We start from the raw sequence: 18,407 nt of genomic DNA on the forward strand, positions 1-18,407 counted from the left end.
TACTTCTCATTCTAGATGTGCTTTGTCATCTGGTTGATCTGTGCAGAAAAAAGACGAAATAAGTCATTAATCACAATAATTTTATTCACTTTTTGAAGTTTGTTCCAAAAGGTTAAATGCTCAGCTGGAGGAGAGAGAACGCAGTGCTGACAAAAAGATGGTAGAAGTTGGACGAGTTCCTTGAAAGTCAAACTGACACCTGGGAGCTTTTATGATTTACCTTGATGATGAATGAGCGACATCTCAAGGGTGCAACAATATTTTCTGCTAGGAATCCTCTTCTGTAGTTCGTTTGACATAAAATTCATAAAACAAATGCTTATGCTTTATGGGCATAAACCCTTAAATATTTCTCATCAGGACCAGGGTATCACATTAATCATGTGATTAACAAACAACATGATCCTTTAGGGCTGCAGATATTTAAAACCAGATTTATCTCTTTAAGACTAAATGGACAAAAACATGATCTGTTTACTAAAAATTGATGTGCAGCAGGTTTCTGGACAAATATTAAGTATAATAGATGACAAAACTCCAAATGGATGAATTTTAGTGAAGCTCTAAACATTTTAGGACAAAAGAAAGCATCAGTCAGCAAATACTGAAGTTGATCAGAGACAGAAAAACAAACTTTTGGCTCGTTGCTTCAACCATCATATCCTTCTCTGTTTAGCAGCTGGGATATTTAGCATTGCCATTTTCCAACAAACAAGATAAATAATTCTACAATTATGGAAAAAAATAACCTCATGCTTTATTCATCTTCCTTAGATGGGTGATATATTTATGCTACGTACATCAACAATAAAGTCTCACTAGCTACAGTGACACTGAGCGGACCGGGGGTGGAACAGGAACAGAAATATTCAACAGACAGGTATTTTTTCTTTATTCTTAAGGCGTACTTTGTCATCTTGACCTCTGAACCTTATTAGCTTCCTGCCACTATAACATACAGATGTGTGCCATGCAATCTTAAAAGTAGGCTCCTAATCTGAATTAAATGCTGTCTTTTCTGTGCGCGTGTTTAACCCTTAAGGGGGTCACCAGATTTAAAAATAAAAATACAAGACAGTTTTTTTAAGAAACAGTGGAAAAGACGTGACTATATTAAATTTACAAGCACTCCCAACTGAGATTACTCAAAAAAATGAATACCACACATCAGCATCGGTTAGCTAAATTAAAGCACTACCTGTACTTTAGTGAGGATTTATTTCTGAAACCAGTTCGAGGTGATGTAAAATGATGTCAACATGCTTTTGATGAGAAGCTCACAAATCCCACAAACAGTTAAACCAACAGCATTACCGTCCACAATATCGAGGCATCCCGTTAGAGATCTTTACTGTACATAAAACAATCATCTGTTTGCATTTATAGACTGAGCGTATTTATATTATTCTTCTTATAGCTCCCTCTGTAAACTCTCGTTAGATACAGTATGTACAGTTACAAACTGCAACAGCTCAGTCGGTGCTGGTGGGGTGAGCACGCTGTCCACGAGTTGGTGTGAGACGGGATGTTTGCACTCAAGAGCTTCAAATAACCCAAAAAAAAATGACAAGGGAGACTCTTAAAACACACACGGCTTTCTCCCGTCCAGTCAATTCAGAGCAGACACAGCAGGGGGACCTCCTCTCAGAGCCGTGCCCAACGCCCTCGTGGTCCTCCTGGAGCAGATCAGAGGGGCTGGGGGGGGGGGGGGGGGGGAGGTGGGTGGCTGGGGCATCCAGGGTGCCGAGAATTTGGCAATGTCTATTACGATGCCTCAGGCTCAAACTGGACACAGAACGTGGCCACTTTCGAAGTTTTTCCACCCAGCTCCCTGAAAAACGGTTTCCTGACAGTTTCAAGTGCTCCTGCTTTCTCTCTCTCTCAAGTCTAGTTTTCAGAATTTTTTTTTCCTGTACAAGTCTTAAAAAAAGAAACAAGAAAAAGAAAAAAGAAAAAGAAGAAAAACTATGAAGTCGTTGTAAAAGAAACAATGTCCTGGCGTTCCAGAGCTGGGATCGGATTTAGAGAGTTTTACGTTTTGATCCTGTAACAATTGGTCGAGCAAATTCCACAAAATCGTCTATTAGAACGGGCCACGCGCCTGAGGGAGCAAAACAAGTTGTTAGTGTCTCAGCGGCAGAAGAGGAAGAGGGATTTTTTGGTGTCAGACTCACCTTCTTCATCATAGTTTGACATGTCATCTGCAATCATGTTACCAAAGTCCAACAATAGGTTCCACGTGTCCTTTGGGATGGATCGTTTATGATGTTCCTGTGATGGTGGAAAAGTATGGGCTCACTGATTTTTACTGGGTTACATTTAATCATATGCATCAGCTGATGTTTGACCTCTCCCACAAAAACCTGAATGTTTAGAGGACAAATTTGACGCTTTGTTGCTCTAATGTGCCCCCTACAGTTGTCTGGATGGTATTAACATACTAATCTGCATAAACGACTGGAATCAGGGACTTTTCGACCATTAAGTTGTTTTTTCCCTGGTTGTTCAAGAGGAAATAAACATTGTTTGGATGCTCTCTGATGGAGTCAAAGTTGAGACAACTGTCTTTAGTACTCAACACTGTTCATTTTGACAAGAAATTTTGTTTTAGTCTTTGACTAAAAACCTTTTTAATTCTAGTCACAATTTAGTCATCCAATTTGTTTTAGTTTTAGTCTTATCGACTAAAATAAATGTATTTTTCTTCTGATGCAATAACTTTCAACTTGTGTAAAGAAAATTATTTCTGCGACTTCAGAGGCAAACTAAAAGCCGCTTGAGAGGCTGAGTCGGGGCGGTGTGACGCGCTCTTTATAAACATCAGCTGCGATTCCAAACGTGCGTTTCCAAAAACTTTATTAAAGTAACTCCAATCAACTTGAAACATAACGTGCTCAAAATCAAACAGTACAATTATCACAGCGATCAACTGACGGTGAACAAAAATATGCGGCAACCCGCTCACCTACTCCTCCTTTTCCCATATTATCTGAGCAGGTGCTGGAGATGATGCTAAATCCCCACCCATGATCACCTGACCTGACATTGATCTCCGTTTACAACAAGTAAACCCACCAAAAACACATCAATAAACATATATATGTCTCCTATTCACCAGCCCCTAATTATTCATTTATGACATAATAATTATCTAAAAATGCATAGGAGACACATTAAAATCCACAAATTTAAGTCCATAACTCAATTGTCTGACAAAGTTAGTCCATTCTACTTTACGAATCTGAAAAGCCTTTAGAAAACCAGTTCAAGCCTGATCAAAAATAGATTGAAGTCCAAACCATGTGTCCATTTATGATGCTTGAATCGATGATTCCCTTCAGCATTCATACTTTACGTTCCCAAAGCAGGCATAGCTTTGTTATGGGACGTTCGATGCAGTTCTTGGTTCTGATGCGCACCTGACGCACAAATCCTCCTCTGTCTGGAAAAGTTTCCAACACTTCCTATAAGCCATGAGTTGCGTGGTGCAGTGTGGTCCATCACCAGAACGATGTCTCCAGTGATGACGTTGAGTTGCACTCCATGCCATCTCTGATGTTCCTGTAGCTGGGAGAGATATTCTTTAACTCACCTCTTCCAAAACAAATTCGACATGTACTGAATTTGTCTCCGGCGCCATCGTCTTTACAAGTCAGTCTGATGAAAGGTTCCAGGTGGTAAAGAAGGTTGTGTCTTTAGAAGCAACGGATGATTCGGTGTCAAAGCTTCCAAATCATTGGGGTCTGCAGACGCTTTAGTGATTGGCTTGTTGTTAATTATAGCCTTAGCTTCACATAGGACAGCGTGAAGTCCTTCTTCATCCAAGCGCTGTACGTTCAGAGTGGAGTTCAGAATCTTCCTCAGTGATTTGATCAATCTCTCCCAAGGACCTCCATGATGGGAACCAGAAGGAGGAATTAAGGTCCATTTAATGCTCTTCTGAAGGAGGAAGTTGTTGATTTGTGACTGGTTCCATTGTTGAATGGAAATCTTCAGCTCACGATGAGCTCCTCTGAAGTTCGTGCCATTATCAGACCGAAGCTCCTTCACTTGGCCACGTCTTGCAATAAAACGCCTCAGTGCATTTATAAAGGAGTCCGTTTCAAGTGAAGCTGCAACCTCAATATGGATAGCTCGAATTTTGAGGTAGGTAAAAATAACACCAAACCTTTTCACTGTGCTCCTTCTGCTTCTCACTTCAAAGGGCCCAAAGTAGTCTACCCCTACGCAGCTAAATGGTGGTTCGTCTGGAGTAATCCGATCAGAAGTTAAGTCAGCCATCTGTTGTAATATTGGCTTATCGTTAACCTTTAGAAAAATGACACACTTTGACAGAATTCTCCTAATATCTGAACCAGCCCCAGCTATCCAGAACCTCTCTTACAGTTTGGATAACATGTGGATGCATCCACTATGTCCCACTTGCTGATGGATGTGCAAATCTTTAGATCGAATGATCAGGTATTTGGAGCCTTCAGGCATAGCTGCCCTGCTTTGCTGACCGCCAACTCTCAGAACACCTTCTTCCATAACCGGACAAAGTTTGTGAATACTGCTAGAGCTCTTCACCCTTCTGCCCTTTTTTCAGTCTTTGGATTTCTTCGGAGAACCTCTTTCTTTGAGAGAATTTCAGTATCTCCATTTCAGCTGTCTCAATTTCCATCACTGACAGATAAGTACAGAATGTCCCCTCTTTTTCCATTTTTTCTTCCAATGTTTGTTGTTTCTTGCTTAGCTCTGTCTTGGTGATGTCGTTTAGCTGTTTCTTCTTCTTAACACGAGACAACAGCCATTTCTTGAATCTTAAGATCCAAGCGACAGATTTTTTCAGTTGAATCCATGAAGAAAAATGCTGAAACATCTTTGTTACAGGATCGAGCACTTCTGTTGTTGAAACAACATTGACAGCAAATGATTTCTTTACTTCAGGGTCATCCGATGAAAGTTGACCCTCATTTGGATTTGTAGGCCAGTTGCTTTCAGACTGAAGAAAAAAGGCAGGTCCTGCACTCCAGGAGGAGTTCTTGAGAAATGTCTCCACTCTTGAACCTCTTGAAGCAGCATCAGCAGGATTACTCAGAGTGTAAACATACCTCCACTGTGAAGGATGTGAAGCCTTCCAGATTTCAGAGACTCTGTTCGCAACAAAGACTTTAAATCTTGAAGTCTCATTTTTGATGTATCTCAGCACTGAAACGCTGTCGGTCCAAAAAAACCGAATCTTTGAGATCCGTGTGCAGTTCCCCTTTCCACAGGGTATCAATACGACTTGCCATTGTGGCTGCGATCAGCTCCATTCTGGGGATGGGTACTTACTTTAAAGGAGCAATTCTTGCTTTTCCCATGATGAACGAGCTGGTCACTTGGGCTTTTGCATTTTGTGACACCAGATTAGTCACTGTGCCATAACCATATTCACTTGCATCACAAAAATGGTGCAGCTGTGCAACGGTCACTTCGCCAAAATCCTCAGGTTTCAAACACCTCCTCATGCTGAAGTTCTCAACCAGCCGTAGGTCCTGTAACCATCTGTTCCACTCCTTGGTGGCTGATTCAGGTATAATGTCATTCCAGCCACATCCTTTACTGTTTAGTTCTCTCAAGATCTTCTTTGCCAGCAACACGACTGGACTTAAAATTCCCAAAGGATCAAAGACTGAGCTTACTATTGATATGATGCCTCTTTGTGTGAGCGGTCTTTCTTTCATTTGGATCCTGAATTTCAGTGTATCGGACTGGATGCACCATTTGACTCCCAGTACTCTTTCAATAGATGAGTAGTCACTGTCCATGTCCAGTTCTTTTACATCCTTGGCTCTTTGGGATTCAGGTATGGCTGCTAGAACAGCGCGTCTGTTACTTGTCTACTTTGTCAGTTGGAAACCACCTTTAGCACAGATGGCAACAAGTTCGTGGTAAAGGGACATAGCTTTCTCCTCTGAACCCACAGATACCAAGCAGTCATCCACATAAAAACAGTGCAACATTTTATCTATGGTATCCTCACTGAAATAATCCTTGTTATATTCAGCACATTTTCTAAGGGCATAATTGGCACAGCTTGGAGATGAAGTTGCCTCAAATAGATGCACCGTCATCCTAAACTCAGAGAGATCTTCCTTTAGGTCTCCATCTGACCACCAAAGAAACCTCAAAAGGTCTGCATCACCAGGTGGGACTTTCACTTGATGAAACGTGGACTCTATGTCAGCCATGATCACCACAGGTTCCTTCCTGAATCTGGTCAACACTCCAATCAGTGAACTGGTGATATCAGGTCCTTGTAGCAGCTGAGCATTTAGTGATGTTCCTTGGAAACTGGCTCCACAATCAAAGACCACTCTTATTTTTTGTTTTGTGGAATGATAAGCACCATGATGTGGGATATACCAGATCTTGTTTGTGTGCTGCAATTCATTTTCAGGTACTTTCTCAACAAAGCCTTTTATGATGAGATAGTTCATTAATGCAACATAATCAGCAAAAAACTGCTCACTATTTAGAAATTTTTTCTTCAGTTGTATTGCATGATGCTCCACCAATTTCCTGTCATTTGGCGTGTTGAATTCCTTTGTTCTCAAAGGCAGACTGATTTCATAGTGTCCGTCAACCAGGTTTGTTGAACTGACCAGTTCCATGAAACTTTGATCTTCTACAGACATTCCAAGCTTTTCTTCAGTGCTGCATTCAGGAAAGTCTGTCTTGAACTGCTTCTGCCGAAGGTCATCCAGGTTCTCCACAAAAACTCTATTCACCATCAAGTCAGGCTGTCGATATTCTTCCTCATTTCCACTTTCTCCTGTCAGTGGTCCATTCACAGTCCAGCCGAGCATGGTTCTGATGGCAAAAGGTCCATTTCCTGTGCTGTAGATTACTTCTAATGGTTCCAAAGCTTTAGGAACATTGGTTCCAATCAGCAATTCAATGTCAGCATCCATCGCTGGGAGCTCAACTTCTCTCAGATGAGGCCATTTCACCAAATCCGTTTGTTTGGGAATATTTCCTTTGTGAACAGGCATGTGCTCTTGTGTGTAGGTCTTCGGTAACTGACAAAAATGATCATGTCCAAGGCCAGCCACTTCCAAGCCTGTTATCACATAGCTGCTGACAACCTGTTCCTGACCCATGGTCCTCAGGAGTATTCGGGCCTTTCTTCCAGTAAGTCCAAGCTTATGCATTAAGGCTTCCGTACAAAAGACCACTGTACTGCCTTGAACTAAAAATGCATACACATGGACAATCGTGTTGCCTTTATCCACATTTGCTTGAACAGGAACGATAGGAAGCTTATAATCTTGATCGCCAGCCCCAGTGAGACCGCTTGACACCAGTGTGTTGTCAACTGCAACCTTTGGCTCACTTTCTGACTGATTTGAATCACTTGCATTTTTTCTGGGAACAATGTGCAATATGGTTGGATGCTTGAGTCCACATTCTTCGCAGGTTATCCGTTTTTTGCAATCTTTGCTGATGTGTCCAATACATAAACAGCCAAAACAGACACCTTTGTTTGTCAAGAAGCCAATCTTCTCTTTGTGAACCTTCTTTCCAAACTCCGAACATAGTGACCATGCATGTTTCCTTCCACAGGCAGCCTTTCTGCACAGTCCAATCATGCTCAACTCCCTTTTTGTGCATTTTTCCTCTCCAAAGGCGCAACAGTGGTGGCAAAACTGCTTTCCTTGATTTTCAAATGAGACTGTGTTTTGGGTTTGCTTGCAACTTTACTCAGTGGTTGTGCAGCATCTTTAATATTTCCAAACACCGGATCAGTCAGGATTTTCACTTGCCTCTCTATAAAATTCACAGTGTCAATAAAGGTCGCTCTCTGGTAGCATCTCTCCTGAAGCTCACAAGCTGCAGTCCTCCATTTATCCCTGAGCTTGTATGGAAGCTTTTTGATGACTGAAATCATATTTGCTGGCATGTCCAGTTCATCCATATATTGTACTTCCTCAATCACGTTGGAGCAACCTCTGAGAAAAAGGCTGTATTCTTCCAAGGCTTTGACATCATCAGCTTTGATTGGAGACCATGAGAAAATTCTTTCCATATATGCATGAGCAATTTTCTGTTCATTCCCAAACTGCTATTGTAACAGTACTTTAGCTTTATTGTAGCCTCTTTCAGGATCCAGGTGCTGACAACTTTTAACCAGCTCCTTTGGATGTCCACTTGTATACTGTTTGAGGAAATACAGTCTGTCACAGAAACTGCTGGTGTTTCTTTCAACTCCATTCTCAAAGGCTTTCATGAATACATTATATTTCAATGGATCTCCATTAAAAATGGGAATTTCTCTTTTTGGTAAAGAAGAAATACACTGTTGTTGAATAAGAAGTGTTGTGATTTCGGTCTGCTTTCTCATGATTTCCAGAATTTTATGTTGGTCTTCATTTCCTGCAATGGTATTCATTTCAGTGGGAGGCTGTTGCTGATTTTGAGGTCATTCTTGAGAATGATGAAAATGAAACCTCTGTAAAGCTCCATGACCGTCAACAAACACAGGGGCAGAATGCCTAGAGTGAGCTGCCCTGGGTTCTTTTGGCCTTACAGCAGGCGCATATTGTTCCTTTTCAGGGTCCTTTAATTTCTTTGCTTCTGGGACAAACGACTTTGCAGTGGGACTCAACCGATAGTCTTTGGTCTTTTCCACACAGGAGTTCATTCCATCTGAGATTTGCTTTGTTCTTGATTGTTTTCCACTCGCAGAGCTCCTTATTTTTTAACACAGATAATTTGGCCATTTGAGCAGCAATTTCCTCGTCAATTGTTCTTTCCTTTTCCGCAGTCTTTGTTCATCCTCTTCCAGTTCATGTTTTTGCTTCATTAATTTCTGTTTCACCATTAAAGCTGCCAGATCAGCTTCAGCTTTAAGACGAGCAGAAAAGGTTGATGACGCAAATGAATTTCCTCCAGTAGATGAAGTTTGTCTTCCAGTTGCTCGGCTTTCCACATTTGACACACTGTCATTCGGATTAATTTCATCTTGTAGAACCTCCACATCTGGACAAACAGCCAGCTTTGACTCAACAGATTCATCTGTATTTTTATTTCCACCATCAAAGACTTTTGGCTCACCAGAGCCTCCAGTTTGAATCCGCTTTCCTGGGTCAACAATCCATTTCTGTACAGTGGTTTTAAAAGTGTTGCTGTAGTCCATCATACTGGCAAACCACACCTTTTGTTGACAATATTTCCGCTGCAATTCCAAACTTGCGTTTTCAAAAACTTTATTAAAGTAACTCCAATTAACTTGAAACACAACATGCTCAAAATCAAACAGTACAATTATCACAGCGATCAACTGACGGTCAACAAAAATTTGCGGCAACCTGCTCACCCACTCCTCCTTTTCCCATATTATCTGAGCAAGTGTTGGAGATGATGTTAAATCCCCACCCATGATCACCTGACCTGACATTGACCTCCGTTTACAACAAATAAATCCACCAAAAACACATCAATAAACAAGTATATGTCTCCTATAAAAATGCTAACTACACCCACTAGAAACTGTAAAGAAATAGTGATGCACGATATGAAATTCTTGGACCGATATCGCTATTCGATATGAATGCTTTTAAAACCATCCGATTTTGTATAAAATGAAAATTAATAAAGCTGAAATTACATTATTATATACAAACACCACACACATTTACGCTTCTGAGATGATTACAATCACTGTCACATCAATCAATCAATTAATCAATCAAAGCTTTATTTATAAAGCGCCTTCCGCAACCCTGTCAGGAAGCACAAGGCGCTGAACATGGTACAGTAGAAAATGACAAATATACACCCCCCCACCCCCGAAACTGATAAATCTTAATCAATTTCCCTCTGGGATTAATAAAGTATTTTTGAATTTGAATTGAATTGAAATAGAAACGAGATGAAAAAAAATCAGTTGTTAATATCGGCCCGGTTTTATTTATTGGACCGACACCAATATGTTAAAAAATGACTAACATCTGCTGATACCAATATTGATGCCGATATTTTGTGCATCCCTATAAAGAAATATGCAATATCCACATTTCACACTTTGGATCAATAAAACTCCATACTTATAATTGTTTTTATAACAATAATTATTGAAAAATACCCAAAATGAACACTTGACAGTTTGAAACTGTGCCTCTCAATATTAATAAAACAAAAAATCCGTATAATGTGCAGAAATATTACATGACAGGATTCAGGAAATGACATCATACCTTAAAATATTAAAATGTATTACTCTAATAATGTGGAGGTATATCAAACCTAAAATTTGTTTTCAGGTATAATTATTGTTTTTATTAGACTGTTTGATCAAGGTGGAACACCTGAACGTTTACCTTCAAAATAACACCACTAGAACACTGAATGCTGATCATATCGGCCATAACAACCACAAAAATGAAAATGACTAGACAAAATGCGTGTTGCGTTGCTCCGTGAGCTTGGTTCGGTTCGATCCAGCACCCCTCTCCCATCCCTCGCTAGCTGCCAACAACACCGTAACAGTTTTATAGCCAAGAGAAACCAAGAATGTGTACTTGCCAAGCAAATACTTTTCAGATCGTCACATCTACTGCTTTTACTCCCAGCTGCATACATTTTCTCCCTTTAGACATAACTTCTACCGCATAAACATCAGTATATGATGTCTGGTTAGCGGTAGCTTGTTCAAACAGCAGCCGGCTCTGGACTCTGATTGGTTCTTTTTGTAAATAACCCAGATTATTTGTTTATTTAGATATTGTTTAGATACTAATATCCATGAGTAATTCATAATTTTTGGATTCGCATGACTCTTATTTTGAAGTTCAGAATGCTGACTTCCGGTTTCGGATCTTCGTCAAATTACTTACATGTAAATACTAAATAAACGGCTCACACTATGTTAACTGCCAACGTTAGTGCTCGTTATCTTGTTCTCAAACCCAAGCGCCAGACTTGTAAGCTATATGACAGAAATATGGCACTGTTAACCTATTAACGGAAGCAGGTTAGGCAGTTAGCTAATCAGTTATGTGTTTGCTGGTAGCTACGCTGGCGCTCTTTTAACACGGAGATGGGAAGGATTTTGTTTTGCTTACTAGAAGGAAGTTAAGGAGAAGGTTAGCGTTTTCCATCCACCTTCAATTTAGCATCTAGCTGGAAGTCGAACAGGTATGCTTATGGTTTCTTGTTAAAAATTTGTAAATATATTACTTATTTGTTAACGAGTTTCTGAGTGAACTAGCAGGCTAATGAAAGCACATGCTATGTCTTTTCTTTGGTTCATTTGGCAAAGGTGAAACGTTATATGAAGTGAATGTTGATTTTCTTGTTTGTTTATGTTATGATTACAGCTCTTACGATGTGTCTGCGGTAATTTCTGAATAAATGGGTTGGAATACTCCACCATGGTCCATCCGTTATGATCACTGAGTGCATCGTCTGAATAAAGTCTGGTTGGAATGCTAACTTTTCTCATCTAGTCCTGCCTGTTCCATTTGCTGATTGGTTCTTTTTTCCGCTCCCCCATCTTTTCTGTTTTCTGATTGGATTTTCTTTTCAGTCAATTTTCATTGTCGTCTCTTATTCGTCAACGAAAATGTCGGTCAATATTCCTCATAAATGAGTCTTTATTGGCGTGTGTTTTATTTTGTTTTTAGTCCGCAAAAATTAATTTGTCACGAATAAAAAATGAAAATTACCACTAGTACTCAATATAAGCATAAATGGAATAAATTTTGAATCGGGTGACTTCATTTTTTTTTTCACTCACCAAAAGAAATCTATTCCAAAGATCCAGGAACTTAAATCGACCCGACAGAACCAGGTTCCAGTAGGCTACAGCCATTTCCAAATCTGCACAAAGAGAGAAGCATGACTGTTTTTTATCTGCACACAAAACAAAAACATCAGCTGGTGTCATCAACATCCCTCCACTTACCGAGTCCCTTCTGTCCAGGATTTTTGGCAAAATTAAAAGTAAATTGGTAGAAATCCTTGAACTTCCCGCTGTCTTTTAGCTCCTGCTCTAATCTCGGCAAAATGGCCTTCAGCTTTTCTGGACTGTCACACCTGGAGAAAAAGAAAATAAATAAAACGATTATAAAAAAATAAACGACACAGGAGGCCACCTGAAACACGAAGAAACCGAATACTCGGTGGGTGACTATATTTAGCCAGCCATGTTTTCCTGGAGCCACACCGACAGAAGCATCATGTGGAGATACTTTGAGGATGTGATTTCAACACTCACCCCAGCTCTGTCATTCCATCCATGAACTCTTTCTTGGTGAACTCACACTGAGTGGCAGCGTGAAACTTCCACGCAACGACCAGCACAGTGATGCTGGCCGGATCCAGCGAGAGGTCATCACAAAACTGCTGGATCCCATCAATACCAATCTTATTCTCATCCTGGGGATCTATCGAGATAAAGTCACTCTACGTCAAATATTGCCTTTAACTGAAGGTAAACTTTTGTAATAAATCTAAAATTGATTGATCTTTATAGTTAGGCTGGAAGTTGATCTGCTTGCCTTTGTAACGGTTGTAGAGCTGTTCCAGCTTTTTCCGATCCGCCGATGTTTTCATGGATTCCTTACAGTAAAGCTCTGGATTCTGAAAATAGTTATCCGTTGCGACTTCTAGTTTCCAGTCATTTTGTGTGAGGCAGTACACAGCTGTCTTCTCCCCAGCCTGTGTGAAGGACATGAACTGCCGTACCTTGTCCCTCTGTGAAGACTTCAGCTTATGCTGTGCAAAAACAGGACAGGGACTGTCAAGACACCGGAGCCACCAGACCAGAAAACACAGGCAACAGAATACAAACGCAGACCGACACGCAGATAAAAACACACAACAGAACATAAACATCTAGAGGCATTCAGGCAACGGTGGGGAGGACAGAAAAGACACTCAGAGACACGTACTTTGTTAGTCTAAGCATACCGACACATACGTTACACAAGATGAGCTAATGGAGGTAAATATATCTTGGCCAAAAGTAACATGGGATTTTTTTGAGGCGGAGTTCTGTGGATACTCAAAGCACATGTTGTACCTCAGAGGCCCCTCAGAGCACTACAGTCATAGAGGAAACACGAGTAAGGAAATGAGATGCCATCACAAGAACCTAGAGGTGTAAAGAGTCTGAAGTAACACAAGCACCCTGATAAAATACCTAAACACGTACAAGTGAATTACTTAATAGCTTGAGATGAGGGAAGACAGCACAGGATAAAGTGATATTAGCACACTTTCCTGTTTATACGTGTTGCTATTTAATTGATAGGAAACCATGATGATTAAAAAATGACTCTGATACAACCAGATCTGGTTTCTTAACAACAACATTAACATTATTTCATTAAAAAGGAAGCGAGTCCTAGATTGGTTATACAGGTGTATCCAGCTGTCAATTATCTCTTCCTTACGTAGCTAAAATTGTTGCTTTTGGACTTAAGAGGTCTAAATTTTACATATATAACTTACCTGGTAGTGAGGAGGTATATTAACATAAACCAGATGAGTAACTTAGCTTTTAAAACTACAAATTAACTTAATTTCTATATAGTTAAAATAATAAATCCCAAAGCCATGTTGTAACTAGCTGTAGCTGACACAGTTCTAAGGAACATCATTTCCTGAAACCGGACTGAAAACTAAAGAGTTCAAAGAGTTGCTACTTACTGCACCGACGATTTATCCAATTTATATGATTAATGACGCGTTAAACCGGCTGTTTGTGCTGGATGCTTTTCAGATAAGAGACATTATTATGCTAACAGGGGTAATGTTGGGTTAGCTTTGTCTACATACACTGGCTAACGTTAGCTGAGCTAGCCAGGTACTGACATTAAACATGAACATAATATCTCAGAAGGCGACTGTCAGTGTTATTATGAATAAGTTCGCATTTCAGCCAAACGAGCCAGCGTGTGTCCGTTTTTGAGGAGCAGCGGTTGACCTGCTCACAGCCGAAGTTCCTACTGCCAAAATGGGACGAGTAGCTAATGCTAGCTGCTCTCAAAATATCAACTGACCTTCCCTGTAAAGCAGCGATAACTGATCCATGTACGCTTGACAAAGCGCGACACATCAAGCACTTTAATAAGACGACAACAGTATTTAAGATAAACCTCCATGGCACTAAGGTTAGTGGCTGGGTTTGTGTTTATTTTGGTTACCTACCATTTTTACACTCGCTGTTTGACCAGTTTAGTAGCACGTCTGTTGCTCGGTACGCGCATGCGCAGAGGAAGCAGCTGAAAAGATGCCAGAGGTGTCTGTACCATCTTTTAGGACCCAGAAACAAGCAATTACATTAATTTAATTGAATTGAATTACCACAAAAAGATATCTAACATTTATATTAGATTTGAACTTGAGTTATTCCATTTTATTTTCGAAAAGCAGCACATTATTTTGCTCAAAACCCCCAATTTTCTCTTTTAACTTCTTTAAACAACAAACTAAGAAACACTGTAGGTTACATCCCTTTTATGTGTGACTATGTTTTCCAAGATTAGCCATTTTCAATGTGGGTGAAGAGGAATAAATTCAATTATCTGTAAAGGACCCTTTTAAAGGAAACAAAATACTTTATTCTATCTAAATATAACAAAATAAAGGTATAACATAGTTCATATTTGGTCATACTCAACAATAAATGTGCATGAATTAAAATAGGTTTAAGTACAGTTTTATACATGGATTTTTGTTGTCTTTTCAAAACGTATTTCAAATGTTTTTAATCAACTATGCAGTCTTAAGTTGCATTTTCTGTTATTACCACTTGTTAGATGGTAAAAGAATAACACATTCATCAGCAAGTAATATGCAACTAAATACACACACATATTACAAATGTACAGGAAAAAAGTTTGGACAACAATTTGAGACATTTGGTATGAAAAAATATATATGTAGGAGAGTTATTTCACAAAAAAAGTCAATAGTGTAAATGGAGCTGGCAGAAGCTCAGCTTTATCTCATGAAAAAACAAGTCCGCCCTTCAACAAGTTCTAATAACAACCCACAGCAGCAGAGCTGATAGAGTATCTGTGCTCATCAGCTTCCTTTTATTTGCGGTTGTCATTTTACAGTGAAAGAGTTGCTGTTTAAACTTTTGAAAATGCCCGTTGCTACTTATTCAAGCTGTGGATGCTTTATTCTTAAATGCTTGTACTTAATATATATTTGTATTTTTATTATTTTTTTAATTATTTTAAGAAATGGAAATGTTTATAAAACATATTGCTGGTGCTTTATCTGTAGCAAATTTTTATGTGTTTGTTGCTATTCTGAACATATATTGGGAGATTTAAAATAGTGCCATTTGGGAATACTTTTGTCTTAATAATTTACAGCATTTGTAAACTCATGAAACCTGAACTTGGCGGCAAAAGTTGTAGACAATAGGGATGTGAATCTCAGAGCAACTCACGATTTGATTCGATTCCGATTCTCGGGGTGCCGATTCGATTCAGAATCGATTCTCGATTCACAATCAAAATTAACAAAGAGTGTCAGTTCCAGGATAAACTACTTTGTTGTGCAAGTTAGTTAAAGCTATGGGACATTTTTATTTTACTTTAAACTGGTCATGCTAAAAAAAAAGCTAATTTACAAGGTAAAATAAAGTGATTCTAAAACTGTAAACAGAAACAATCTTTAGATCAAAAGGCAACATTTATTTTGCTTACCTTGTAAAATGTAACAAATCTTTAGTTACCTAACAGTAGCTTTGAAAGTAATACAGTCAAACACTTTTTAAGTATCTGTGGAAACAAGTTTAACGTTTGAGTCCTCAACCTGTTTAAAAAAAAGTGCCTCAGATTTTTTACAAAGGAAAATATTTTCTCTCATTTATCAACAACTTCAAATAAACTCATGTGTAATCCTGAGTACTCACTTATCAACTTAGAAAATAAGTAGAATATCTCAAATCTCTGAGTATGGAAAAAAAATTAGATTCTAGTCCCCACTTATCAGCAGATTCAAAAATAAATCATCCTGATTTATGGGACCACAAAAGTAAACGGAGTACTGACTCTCCTAACAAAGACCCCCCCCCCCAAAAAAAAACATACAAAAGTGCATCTCAGACCTGTAACATGCCAAACATTTGAGTTCCTGGAATCGATTCTGAACCTTTGTGAATCGATTCTGAATCTTTATAAATAAGAATCCCGATTCAGACTTGAATCGATTTTTTTCAGCACCTCTAGTAAACAACATTCCCCTAGGGTCCATGTTCAGAGGTGGTTCATTTAACAAAAACTGAATTCAAAAGAAAATGATGAAGAAGACAGAATGTCTGTTTGTCAGTAGTTAGTTCTTTTTGTCTAAAAATATCCTGGTAAACAGATTATATTCACTTGTAAATGCAGGAAAACTAGACTTATGTGGACATATAAAGAGATTATGAGGTATCACAAACCTAGTATGTAGCAGGGTGGCTCAGTAGGTTAAATAAAATACAAAAGCTATGACTAAAGGTGAAATAATTATTGCCCATATTACCACTTTGATTGCCATTCAGTAAAATATTCAGTTTTGTGTAAATGTAGAAGAAAATTTCAATCAAGAATGGGATTCCCAATGATAGTTACATAGTATATCCTTGTCTCTTGCTCTCTATTTGGAAAACATATTTTTTTCTTTTTTTATTAGTGGCTTTTAGTGGTTGAAGATTGCAATTCTAGACTACTGCCTATGTGTATATACACGTACTGTATATAAATAATCAATCAATCAATCAATCAATCAATCAATCAATCAATCAATGCTTTATTTTTAAAGCGCCTTCCGCAACCCTGTCAGGAAGCCACAGGCGCTGAATATGGTACAGAAAGTTAAATATAGTGAATAAATCAGAAAATAAAAGCAATGCAAAATACAGATTACAAATTACAAAAAAAGGTGAAACATTCTAGTACAGGACAAATGTGTAAATCAAGGGATAGAGTGAACCATTGAAAACTATGAAATAAAATCAACATAAAAGAGGGCCAAATTCAAACATGTTCAGGGAATGCCAAGCAGAGGACGTGGGTTTTTAGGTGACTCTTGAAGACTGGCAGAGATGGGGACAGCCTAACTGAGGGTGGCAACTGGTTCCAGAGTGACGGTGCTAGGACAAACAAAGCCCAGTCCCCGCGAGTACGACACCTCGAACGAGGGACAGCGAGCAGGCCTTGGTTGGAGGAGCGCAGAGCACGTGATGGGGAATGTCTGTTCAGGAGAGTGGCCAGATAGGGGGAGCACCACCCTGGAAGAAATTAAAAACAAAGACGAGGAGTTTGAAGTGTGAACGATAGCAAACCGGAAGCCAGTGCAGGGAGGTCAGAACCGGACTGATGTGGTCCTGTTTCCTGGTCCCAGTCAGGAACCTGGCTGCGCTGTTCTGCACAACCTGTAGGCGACACATTGATGACTGACACAAACCTGCATATAGAGAGTTGCAGTAATCAAGCCTAGAAATTACAAATGCATGCAGTACCTACTCCAGGTGGGCTCTTGACAGCATAGGCTTGATTTTAGCAAGACGTCTCAGGTGAAAGAAACTGGACCGGATCACAGAGTTGATGTGTGCATCAAATTTAAGTCCAGCATCAATTTTCACCCCCAAACTGGTGACAACTGGTTTTGAGTAGGGAGAAAGAGGGCCAAGATCAACATGACGATCCACATTCCTGCTGTTGGGGTGAAAAACAATGAGCTCTGTCTTTCCCTCATTCAGATGCAGAACGTTGGCCATTAGCCAAGACTCCACCTCGTTAATGCAGGACACAAAGGACTGGATATAGTGACCTTTCTCCTGACACAATGGAGCATCAATCTGGCAATCGTCAGCATAGAGATGGAATGATAGGCCATGTTTACGAAAGATTGACCCCAGAGGAAGCAGATAAATGGCAAACAAAAGAGGACCAAGGATCGATCCCTGCGGGACCCCCCAGCGGAGCCCCTCCCAAGAAGAAAAAACATCACCCAGTTTAACGCAGAATGTTCTGTTGTGGAGATCCAAACCAATCCAGAGCAGACCCTTTGATCCCAACCCATCGTTCCAAGCGATCTAGTAGAATCGCGTGGTCAACTGTGTCGAAGGCTGCCGTCAGGTCTAACAACAGAAGCACCACAGATGTACCCTGATCTAGTGATAGATAGATGTCATTTAGGACCCTCAGTAGAGCCGACTCTGTGCTATGGCCAGACCTGAACCCTGATTGGAAAACCTCAAACAGATCAGCGTCAGCTAAATGTGAGACCAGCTGCTGATAAACGACTTTCTCAAGCAGTTTTGATGTGAAAGGCAGGGTAGAGATAGGCCTGTAATTTTCTATCACATAGACATCAGCATAAGGTTTCTTCAGGGTCGGCCGAATAACTGCTGCTTTCAAAGCAGCTGGGAC

General features: G+C 39.7%; 1 protein-coding gene across 4 annotated transcripts; it reads right to left on the reverse strand.

Annotated features, from left to right (window-relative positions):
- Nucleotides 1–1,788: 1,788 nt before the first annotated feature.
- Nucleotides 1,789–14,264, reverse strand: dcun1d2a (DCN1, defective in cullin neddylation 1, domain containing 2a). Of its 4 annotated transcripts, none has more exons than XM_015966173.3 (7): nt 14,182–14,264; nt 12,528–12,744; nt 12,245–12,413; nt 11,933–12,063; nt 11,765–11,847; nt 2,175–2,271; nt 1,789–2,101 (listed from the first exon to the last, which is right to left on the reverse strand). In XM_015966173.3, exons 1-7 carry the CDS (start codon nt 14,182–14,184, stop codon nt 2,022–2,024), a joined length of 780 nt encoding a protein of 259 aa, XP_015821659.1. In that variant the 5' UTR covers nt 14,185–14,264; the 3' UTR covers nt 1,789–2,021. The 4 variants fall into 4 exon arrangements, with proteins under 4 accessions (XP_015821659.1, XP_054602796.1, XP_015821660.1 ...); XM_054746821.2 differs by lacking the exon at nt 14,182–14,264 and adding an exon at nt 14,034–14,156; XM_015966174.3 differs by lacking the exon at nt 14,182–14,264 and adding an exon at nt 13,681–13,858.
- Nucleotides 14,265–18,407: the final 4,143 nt, after the last annotated feature.

This window comes from Nothobranchius furzeri, chromosome 14, assembly GCF_043380555.1.
Source record: "Nothobranchius furzeri strain GRZ-AD chromosome 14, NfurGRZ-RIMD1, whole genome shotgun sequence".
In the NCBI taxonomy this organism is placed as follows: Eukaryota; Metazoa; Chordata; class Actinopteri; order Cyprinodontiformes; family Nothobranchiidae; genus Nothobranchius; species Nothobranchius furzeri.

Coding starts and splice junctions, on each gene's coding strand:
- dcun1d2a (XM_054746821.2), bottom strand. CDS start 14,135: ATGGAGGTTTATCTTAAATACTGTTGTCGTCTTATTAAAGTGCTTGAT. Junction 2,272..11,764: donor TTTGGAATAGATTTCTTTTG/GTGAGTGAAAAA, acceptor CCACCATCACAG/GAACATCATAAACGATCCAT. Junction 2,102..2,174: donor GTCAAACTATGATGAAGAAG/GTGAGTCTGACA, acceptor TTGCTCCCTCAG/GCGCGTGGCCCGTTCTAATA.